Source organism: Dendrobium catenatum, unplaced genomic scaffold, assembly GCF_001605985.2.
Source record: "Dendrobium catenatum unplaced genomic scaffold, ASM160598v2 fragScaff_scaffold_264, whole genome shotgun sequence".
Classification (NCBI taxonomy): Eukaryota; Viridiplantae; Streptophyta; class Magnoliopsida; order Asparagales; family Orchidaceae; genus Dendrobium; species Dendrobium catenatum.
This window is the reverse complement of record NW_021318726.1, coordinates 2,135,361-2,146,539: the sequence shown is the minus strand read 5'-3', so window position 1 is coordinate 2,146,539 and position 11,179 is coordinate 2,135,361. Positions and strand designations below refer to the sequence as shown.

The following is an 11,179-nucleotide window of genomic DNA, read 5'->3' as shown; positions in this document are numbered from 1 at the left end:
CGATTAGGTGGTTTTAGCTGGCTTCCTTTGTCAGACAAGGAGTAAGTCCAAATCGCATTAGCTAGGTCGTAGATGTTAGTATCGTATGTACGATACTACATCTTTTATAGATTTAGGATCTAAAGGTGAGGGGTACGAGTGTACCCCTACACACCTTATTGGTGGGTTAGTTCTCTACTTTTCCAGAGGCTATAAATCCTACCCATCTGCGTCACATAGATGACGCCACCTCCCTCTTTCTCTCATGTACGGCTGTATGTTCTGCTTCTCTTCTTTTTCTCTAGTTTCCACTTCTTTTAGCCTACCGGATGTTGACTGAACCTTGTGTGATCTGATCGAACCAAATTGGGACCTTCTTCCACTTTGATTAGGAAAACCTAGGAAACCCTTCGCACTAAACCCATTCGAGAAGATAATCTAACATCCCTAATCGAGAGTTTTCTTAGATCAAGGTCTAAGATGTAATTAACTACGGGGGCTTGCGCCCGTAGGAAACCGATCCCCACAATCAAATAAACTCCATTCGAGCTGATGTACCGAATGGGGGAAATCTCGTGAACTTTTGGGTTATAGATATTATTATCCATCGAGGTTGGTAGGTGAAAGCCGCTATCCTCCATGGCTAATCGTATTTATAACTCCATCTGCTCTTCCATCGGCCTGCTTGTGCCGAGTGTAAAGGTCTACGACCACTTTATCCTACGGGATAGTGTGATCGTACTCTTTGCATTCGAACCACACGAGCAGAAACCTTTCGGAGACCCACACCAACCAAACCAGCAAATATGAGATCACTTTCTATAAAAGCATAATTAGAAGGATCAAGAAAAAGCTTATGAGCAGGATGGCCTTCATCGTCATAATTAATGAAGTCAGCAACATCGTCCTTGTAAGAAAATCCCAGACAACGTAAGGCATTCGTTGACATCTCGTGAACAGCTCGTAAAATTAGAGATTTTGAACTTTCAACCAGCCTGACAACAAAACCATCTAGCAACTGAATGTAGGAACTTCTCTCCAACAAACTTTCAACAGCTCCCTTTACAAGTAGGGAAATAGTTCCTTTATCTGACTTTACTAACACTCACATTGATTTGCGAGCCTGATCAAACTCAAGAGTTGCAATCCTTTGTTCAATTCCCTTCCACCATTCACAGCATCTCAATATATTGAAAGATGGAGTAGACGATGCCGGATATCCTCCTGGAAGCCCCATTTTTTCAACAAGAACCTTCAAAGCGGCCGGCATACCACTGGAAATAAATCGATTACCACAATGTGTGATGTTTGCGTCATTACAGAAGATATCCAGCATCAGGTGGAACAGGGCCTATGCTTCATCAGTGAATCCATCATGAGTATTAGCTGTGATTATTACAATGTATGAATGTGTATTCTTAACAAGCATTTGTTCAAACAGGTTTCGTGCAGTGTTCATGTCAAAGAAATCCATTGTCTTATACAAATGATCCCACTTCAGAAGCTCTAGTCTTACATAAGGAGAAAATATGTACGGTACGCTTAGAGATATATATGCATCTTGATAACTAGGAAGACGACATTTCTTCCACCTTTCAAGTCTTTCCTTGACAAAGGAAAGTTTGGAATATTTATCAACTGCATCACTAAAAACTTGTTCAACATTTTGGAGCAACTCATTCCTTCTTGATTGATAAGCACTAATTTCACTATCACTTTCATCACATGATACCTCACCTTCAACCTGCTGAGAATCACCGACTCCCTTTGCAATGAACGACAACCTCTTAGCCTTAGCCTGAACCTTTATGCACTTTTTAGCATCAGCCCTCCTAACAAAATCCATATGCTTTTGTAGGTTAACATCCCTGCCATACTCATCTAACTAAACAGGCAAGCTTGAAATTTCTCGGCCAGCTGTCAGAGAAGCCAGAGCTTCACTGTGCGCTGCAGCTATATAAGCAAAGCTGGAGCCTTTATCTAGAACGGAACGCGCTGCACTTACTGCAGCTTCTAACCCAACATTCTCATCAGTAATAGCAGCAGCTCTTCTTTCCTCAATCACAACAGCCCTCTGCTCATGTAACTTCTCCATCTCTTCTTCCAATTCTTTGATAATAGAAGGAGAAGTAGATCTAATCGGTTGTGCGGGTGCACTGAAGGAGGTGGGTGACGGAGCGGGAGTGCTGGGCAAACCTGATGATTGGATACACAGGAGAGGGATACGAGCGGAAGACAGGAGTGAAGGGAATGAAAGTGACGAGTCATGGACGACGGCCGCATGATGGTTGTGGACTGTGCGATCAGGAGGATATGAATCGTCAGTTAGAGCGGGCATGTTGTGTGGGAGCGAAGGTGATCAGGCCAATCTGACGAGTTTGATATTGTCGCGAAGGTTCAGGTATGGGATGTTATCTGCATACGGCCTTCTTGGGCTGGAGTGGATCGGGTCGAGGCCGGAATGCATTCCAGAGGTGAAAGCGGTGGCGGAATATAGCGGATTGATTAGAGGGACAACAACGGGCAGATCTAGAGGTGAAAGCGAGGTTGGGCATGCTGGGGGTGTGCGGATCTGTGTGGAATCGGAGTCACGAGAGTTGAGTCGGAGCGGTAGCGGGGGTAGTAGCGGGAGCAGAAGTGCGGTTTGAACGAAAGCGGGAGAGGGTTTGGGGTAAGGAGTAGGCAGTAACGGAGGTGGTGGAGGCACGGGTTCGGTAAGGGAATTGACGAGCTGTGTCCGAGGACGTTGGTGTTGTTTGGGATCACAAATCTGGCATTGAAGCGGAGGGGGGTCACGCCAGCTGAGAGGAAGCTCGAGCGGCGGATACTCTCGCAGCGGGTCACGCCATCGGAGAGTGAGTTCGAGCGGAGGGTAGTCGTCAACAACAATCGGTTACGGATCCCTTTGCGAGAAGCAGAGTAGAAGAGGGAAGGCGAAGATGAATACCTCGGTGTGGTTGCCGACGACATTCACATCTTCCTTATTGCCCGAAGGTTTTTGTCTACCCGATCGAGTGATTCCTTCGCTTGAGCTTGATAGAAGGCGATCCGGCTTCGAGCATCGTCGACAGCCCACCTTCCTCGGCGTTGATCGTCGTCGACCGCCAATCTTATTCTGCGGCTTCGATCGTCGTCGACAGCCGACCTTCTTCCGCAGTCCATCGATATTCGCATACTCCAGGTTGTGATACCAACTGATGTAGTGGATCGTGAGAAGAATCGACCTGCAAGAAGGATTTCGATCCCAATCCAGGGAAGAAGAGGAACAAAAGCTTCAAAGCTTTAAAATGTCATAATATTCTTCAATGAGTCATCCTACTACAAAACATACCTATATAAACTAGCTATAGAAGATTCTAGAAAAACTCATAACAAACTAGATAAGATATCCTAAGGAATACTTCAAGCTTAAAATGCTCCGCATCAAGAAAGAAAGGAGAGAACTAGAGAGTTCTCTTGTATTTCTTAGCTATTGCGGCCGACGACAACCACCATTGTCACTGACAATCGCCATCAGTAATCATCACCATCTCCAAAATTTTGACTATATTTAATCTTGTTTTTGGATATAGCTCCACCTATTGACACTTACTTTCTATAGTCTCTATTAAAAAATCACGCCCTTTTGTTAGGTGTTAGATCTATGTACACTTGAATTCCATTGACCTTTATAAAAGAAATGAGACATCTTATTCTCAAGTAATCATCATCTTCTTCTTCTACTGTGATGAAGGAAAGACTATTATATCTTTTAATATATAATAGATTTTTCATCTTGGTCAAACATCATGATTATTTTTCCCTGTTTAGATTTTCCACATAAGAAAATTCTAATCTTACTATTTTTATCTATAATTAATGAATTTTAGTACAACGTTGATAAGTGAAATAAATACTCTAACGACTCAAATTTTCTAGCATGCGATAATACTCCTTTTAAAAAATTTAAAATCTATTTTAATATTAACCAATTTATCTGTATTTAGAAATCAAAATCCTTGATATTATAAAAGTCTTAATTGAGCCTTTCGGCATAGAGAAGGAAACAAGATGCTGCTGATATTGCCTTTGCACTAAAACACAAAAGGCATCCCTTACCTTACTTCCCAGACTTCCATGGAATTGGATTCCATCACTTGCGACCAAGGCAAAGCCAGCCCAGTAATAGTGCCCACTCCAAGGATCTTGCTGCCTCTAAGCCAAGATAAATTATTCTATGCGGACACCAGACGGGAGAACCGTCCGATTTGTCTCTGTAAATTTCGCTTTTACTATTCACAGAGAGAAAATCAGATGATTCTCACTATCCGGTGTCCGCACAGAATAATATCTCCTAAATCAAATCTGTAACCCAGCACATTACACTATTGCTCTTCCATAGGGCTGCTAACTGTTGTATTTTTAAATCTTGAAGAACATTTAAGATTTATATTACACTAGAGCTTTTAAATTAGTATATATAAAACACTATATCATTACATAAAATCATTAAGTTATTGATGTTCAGAGATTAAAGCTTAATTTGGTACAGCTTATGAATCTCAAATATGTATTTTATTAAAGCATAAATTGGTGGGTCAATCAAATTTTTGTACATTGAGCATGTCTTCATCAACATCCTTGTACTTTGTGAACCCTTAGAGCACCATAAATCTATTTTGCTATTCATTTCTTTCGATTTCAACTTATTTTGATTAATTTTCTTTATTTTTCAACCTTTTAAAGTACAACGAAGTATTCTTAATAAAGAAAAATGTATCTAAACGGATTTTTAATCTATGTTACACCTCAAGTTGATTAAGGCGAGTCAAAATGAGATGTGACAGAAGGATCACAAAGCATTTGAGCACTCTTCTCCGATCCACATGTTGAATATCAATCTGTAGCCATCCCACCTTTCAAAAGTGCATGAGATTGAGACTTCGTTTGGGACGGCTTTCTTATTGCTTTTAAAGTAGCTTTCTAGTATAATTTTTTGTTTTTTTACTAAAAAACTGCTTTAAAAAGTAGTAAGAAAGTCATCTCAAATGAAACCTGAATAAGAATCCAAATAGATTATCATCATGTTCACATGTACTCCATTATATTCTACGGTAACATAGATGACATACACTCTATCATCCATAGTAGCAAACATTGATTAATGAATATGATGATGAGCATATTTTAGGCATAAATTTCTTATGACATTTTACAATGAAAAATTTCATATATTGCTCCAATTTTTAGAGGATTTTTTATTAGTCTATATCAAAAGCGTCTTAATGAGGAAGATTTGTTATTTGTTTAGTGGCTATAAGATGGTTTTAACTATCATCAATATTCTTCAATTTATCTTTTAAAATGAGATTCAAAATTTGGGGCAAAAAAATTAGGCTTCGTTTGGGACCACTTTCTTACTGTTTTTTTAAGCAGCTTTTTCGTATAAAATTTTTAATCTTTAAACTAAAAAATTATTTTAAGAAGCAATAAAAAAGCCATCCCAAACAAAGCCTTAATTTGAGGAAATTTATTGATATTTCTTCCCTAATTATACAAATTTATAATCACGCTAATACCCCAAAGAAACCCAATCGCATTGGATCCAAATCATATGAGGAGTTCCTATGTGAAACATAACTGCATTCTTTTCTTTTTTAGCACAGAAGTTTATATTTAAAAAAAATTATACTTTTCTTATTCCTTTCTCCTATAATTTCCTTCTTCAAAATTCTGCCTTTTGAAACCTATATAAAGCCAGCGGATTAGAGCATTCTTTTCCATCTGAGCTCAGTCAAATCTGGCAATGGCGGGTAAGGAGCTCAACGAACGGGTTGTGAGCGTGCAGGAGGGAGACGGGGAGGTAATCGACCGGGAGTTGTTCGATTATTTCAAGGAAAACATGGAAGAGGGTGAAACCAAGCAGCCAAAACAGAAGCCGGAGGTTCTGGTCACCGTCGTCAACAAGATCAACCTCAACAATGGCCAGAGGAACGAAGATGAGGAGAAGCATGGAATTTATTGTTACTCTGTAAGCTTTATATCTTGTTATTTTATCCAGAATTATTTTATAAGTTGAAGCAATGAATCATGACCAGCCAAAGTGAATTGGATGGCTAGGATTTTCATACAAGTTGTTTTTTTCTCAGAATGACGAAGATGATGAAATCGAAGAGGGAGGGACAGAGGAGCAAAATGAGAAGAAAAATATGATGAATTTGAAGTATGAGACCGAGGATAAAATGTATGCAGAACAACATAAGAAGAAGGGAGATGTGAAGGAAATGGCGATTGAGGAGGAAGACACAAATGTGGAGATCGAGAGGGTGGCAATGGAGGAGGCGATGTGGGAGGAGAAGATGGAAGGATCGCTGCTGGAAAGAAAGGAGAAGAAAGGATTTTTGAAGAAGATCATAGAGAAGTGGACCTAAATACACATTTATGAATGTTTCATTCAATGATCGATTTATGTTTTCTTGTTCTTGTTCGGATTGAAATTATGATTTTTATCAGTGTTAGTCTTATTATTATGTATTGATCGATGTTATAGTAGTATTGGTATATAGAATAGTAAATATCAATATAATAAATCCAAGGCTTCAAATATATATGAACAATAGTCACTTAATAATTTCCCTTTGATTTATTTTAAGTGTATTTATTGTTATATGATCTGGTTGAAGCTTAATAATGCTTTAGTTATTTTTGTTCAAATGTTAAATTTGTACATATATTAGAGTTAAATCTTACATTTTGTTTGAATCATAAGTATTATTGTCTGAGTCGGATTCATAGCTATCATCATTAGTCATATTTAACGACTTGGTTCTACGAATACTTTCACCGCATATTGAGCTATTTATTGTGGCTCGTACTAATTGATAACAAAATTTCTACATTTTTCGTTGTTGGTTATTTAGTAGCAACTTCATTATTCTCTTGTTTCAACTATTATTTATCATCTTCATTGTTATCAAGCTAATGTGTCTGTCTTTTCCCAATCATGCTTAGAGAGGTACATAAATTTGATCCAACTACTCCAACACTTCTACAATGCCCAACAATATTTAATTTTTTTAAGACGGATGTGCAAGATTGCTCCATCGCTTAGAGAGACTAATATTTGCATGAACATGTGAAATTATTACGTATGATCACTAGACACCTTCCAGAAGCGAATCAGGACACGCCATATCACTGATTGTTGTATACCAAGGTGACGTGGTACATAATTAATAATTCATCTTTGAACCATCCGATGACAGCACGTAATAACTCTTCAAAAATTTTAGAAAAAAATTAAAAAAATCAAACAAAACAAAAAACTTTGCACCAGAAGATAGAGCTGATGTAGGACCTTCCTATAATACCATCATATTAAAGCATGTTGAGAGCAACTCATATTAGCCTATTAATTGAGAGTTTAAGTTACTAACTAAGAGATCTTAGGTTTGAGTCTTTATGTATGAAATATGTGTATAAATTTGTAATTATTGACCTAAATGTATAAAAAAATAATAAGTCAGCAACTGTCAGAACTAGTTGAATTGATTAAAAATTTAAACTTTATTATTAAAATATTTAGATCATATCTTAATTTTAACAAATTTAAATTTAAAAGAAATTTGTATTAAAATTGTCTGAAATAAAACACATTAGTTAATATGAACTTTAAAGCTGAACTTAAACTTTTTGAAATTCACCAATATATTTGGCATTAATAAATCTTGAAGTATTTATTTTCCTTTATATTTTGACTCTAGACATCATAATAAATTAAATAGAAGGTGACTACAACATATGAAATCTAAAATCTCGATCCGGTAGCATTTAAACGACTTAACGGTCGATCCCCAGTACAGACCAGGAGGCCGTGATTCAAGCAAAAAAACCTAAAATTATACCAACCAACAAAAAAAATCCCGGGCTATGCTCCCGGCTTATCCTTAAAGCCAACCCTCGAGGAACCCCACCGCGGTCCCGCCCTCCGCCTCTCAATCGTACTCACATGCGCGGCGAAGGTCGACCGGCCGGCCAAGGCGCGACTCATGAAGGAAGACCGAGCACCGAACCGTCCGGTAGAATTTGGACCGAACCAGCCGGCCGAGAACGTTGGCGCGAGCGCGGACGACGAATGTGAGCCTAAACGGCACCACCGCCGGTGGCTCGCCGTTATTGTGGCTGGTGAGGGTGGCGCCGCCACCGTAGACCGGGACTTCTTTGCCAAGCACAACAGCCGTCACCAAGCGTTCGTTCTTCCGCGACGCATAGAACTCCTTCATCTGCAATTAGAGAGGTTGGCGTTGGTGGACAATAATTATAGGGGGTAGATTAAAAAAAATTATGCGGAGAATTGAAGAGTTTGTATTGTTTAGAAAAAAATAATAAAATTAATAACAGTGCTATTAATTTTCATATTAAGTATATATAGAATTTTAATTATATTTTTGAAATTTTGGACAATAAAAATCGAAGCAATAAGCTTGCCTATAACAATAAAAATAATAAAAAAAATATTTTTTTATTATACAAATTAAAAATATTTTCAAATTAACACTGCCGTTGCCAGGTCCCAAGTCCTGGATGAGAAAAGTGGAGGGTTGCGTTAATGGAGAAAAAGGATTCATGTAGCCGACCCCACGTAGTGGGATAAAGGCTTGATGTTGTTGTTGTTGTTGTTGTATTATACAAATTAAAAAAAATGAGAAATAATAGTAAAATAATTATCAAATAAAACTGTTATTATTTTATGATAAGTAAAATAGTGAGAAAATTATCTCTAACATAGCTTAAGTTTAACTATCGTACAAAAACACCGACAGAAACAAAAAAAAGGGAAATATTAAATGTACGACTGTACGAGCCAATTAACACAAATTGTACAATGCATTTAAACAAATATATTATTCACTCTACGTTAATATTAAAAAAACAGCACAAAATGTGCAAGATATTTTTTACCCACTAAAAATTTTTACATTTATTTTAGGACGAAAACAATACTGAGTCACAATCTTAGAAGATACATAAATAATATGTCAACAATTTTTTTTCCCCCTTAACAACTGTCACTTTGGCCCCTGTCTGATACAATTTTGAGGCGCTCCTACCTGCTTTTATTGTTCTTTTACCCTTTGTTTCCCTGTAAATAAAGGCTGGTTTCCCTGCCTAATTTTTGGAATGTAGCATGTGGGCTTTATTCTAGCTTGCTAGCTAACCTCCTTTCCTCTTTCTCTCAACTATTTTGTCTCAAATTTCTATAATTGGGTGTTTATATTATTATAAATTCAATTTTGAAAGTTATCCATTCAAATATGCATCAAGATTATTTCAAAAATGCATCTGAGTTTCAAGTGAATTTTTTTATTATGCATCAACATTAAAGTACCATTCTTCAATCAAAGAAGACATGATTACAATGATTAGATCATAAGAGTTGTCTCATATGATCATGGTGAGAATGTTAGAGAATGTTGGCAATGACTAACATCAAACATCGATTGGTAGTAACTAGCAGAGGCATAATGTTGATTAATTGGAGGGTGTTCGATGTGATTATTCTCCTGGCTAGAGAGAAATAGGATAGTAGAGAAGTCTAGACATATGGAATCCTAAAGCTGATTAATTGGGGTTCCAAATAGTATTCAAAGCTCTAGTATTTTCACTTAAGTCCAGCTATTCTCTCCAAAGTTCTCTCCGGAGGTGAAAAAAGATGCCTTATTTATTTTACATAATCAAAAATTTATTTGGATCTTAAAAATATTAGGGAGTAAGACAACTTCAGGAATATTTCAAGAAGCGGACACATTAGGCATAAATGAAAACTTTCCCTCAAATTTGTGAATAAAACAATTTATCACCAATAATAATTTCACCATTTAATTGAGTTCAAAGAATATATTGTCAAATAACTCAACTCAAAATTATCTAAAAGCGCTCAAAACTAGTTTAAGATATTTTATTTGTGCCAAAAAGTATCAAATCTGAGCCCAAAATATTGAAATTTGATCTTAGGGCATCTCCAATTACTTTGCTCCAACCGATCGTCATCTTCGACGCCATTTGATCGCGGATGAACAGTGCGACGCCAATATTGGCGTTGCACTGTTCATCTGCGCCATTTTTTTTCTCTCTGCCGAACAGATTGGGAACAAAGGCGCGAAAGAAAACGAACGATTTTAGCGACAAAATGGCGTTGGATTGGAGATGAAACACGGCATTTTTTGATTTCCCTGCATTTTGAAGTGAAAAATGAGATTTTCGGTTGGAGATGCCCTTAGGGGTCTTAAAATGTAACCAAAGATATGTACGGCCTGAGAAAGGCTGCCTTCGGGCAACAAGCGAGAAAGGTAACTGACGCTTTTTTTTTTTTAAATAAAAAGCAAATATATTAACTATAAAAAAGGAGGTACAACAGCTGGAAAAAGGTAAACGGAAAGAGAAGAACCCCAAATAAAAGCTACAGTCCCAATGAAAAACGAAAAAACAAATTCCAAAAGAGGGCTCAGTAGATAGCTGAGACTCCCAACATCCTCGAATCCGCGCAATGACCATTCAGTAGAGTGAAAATCACCAACAGTTACCACAAGATAGCCGACGAGGACACGAGCCCCAACCACATCATAGCCCCGCAACCTCCAATCCAAAACGACGAGCAATCCGATCAACCGCAAAAAATAATCCAAAATGAAAAGGAATTATCTTCTCCTGCCACCTCTATTTCAAAATTTCCCCCGAGAAGCAACCTTAAGAGGTCTATCACGCACCATTTTGAGCTCATATTCAGGATCTGAATATGACTCAGAATCAGAATCATATTCAGACGAATTATTCAACCAATCAACTTCAGACCTAATATTCACTCCAGAAGTATCATCCACCTTTACTTTAACTGGAACATTAAACAAATTTTGAGAATTGGTCAACAATTCTTGCATATCCGCATTTACCACCTGACCATTCACCTTTGAGTCCACCTTCAAAACACTAATCTGAAGCCGATCAGAGTCCTCCACAACACCCAAAACAGGCGAATCACCATAAACCACACCACCGGGCCCCCTTCCACACTCATCAGAAACAGGCGCAGCATTAACAGGAGTAGAAACCAACATTTCACTAACTTTCGACACCAGATCAACTTCCGGAATATCCTCAACCACATCCATATGACCAATACCGTCAACCACACACGAAGGAATAAAAGGAGTAGCATTAGGAG

The 11,179-nt window shown here is 37.8% G+C and overlaps 2 protein-coding genes across 2 annotated transcripts in view; one reads left to right on the top strand and one right to left on the bottom strand.

Annotated features, from left to right (window-relative positions):
• Positions 1 to 1,249, bottom strand: part of LOC110099133 (calcium-transporting ATPase 4, endoplasmic reticulum-type-like) — an 8,498-nt gene extending 7,249 nt beyond the window's left edge. Inside the window, exons 1-2 of the mRNA XM_020826212.1 lie at positions 1,089 to 1,249; positions 752 to 974 (exon numbers count right to left, since the gene is read on the bottom strand). Coding sequence (XP_020681871.1) covers positions 752 to 974; positions 1,089 to 1,249 — 384 coding nt within the window. The remainder of the gene's footprint in view (positions 1 to 751; positions 975 to 1,088) is intronic.
• A 4,477-nt stretch (positions 1,250 to 5,726) lies between these two features.
• On the top strand, positions 5,727 to 6,553 carry LOC110099134. The gene is made up of 2 exons (XM_020826213.2): positions 5,727 to 5,989; positions 6,108 to 6,553. Exons 1-2 carry the CDS (start codon positions 5,765 to 5,767, stop codon positions 6,387 to 6,389), a joined length of 507 nt encoding a protein of 168 aa, XP_020681872.1. The 5' UTR covers positions 5,727 to 5,764; the 3' UTR covers positions 6,390 to 6,553.
• The last annotated feature ends 4,626 nt before the right edge of the window (positions 6,554 to 11,179 follow it).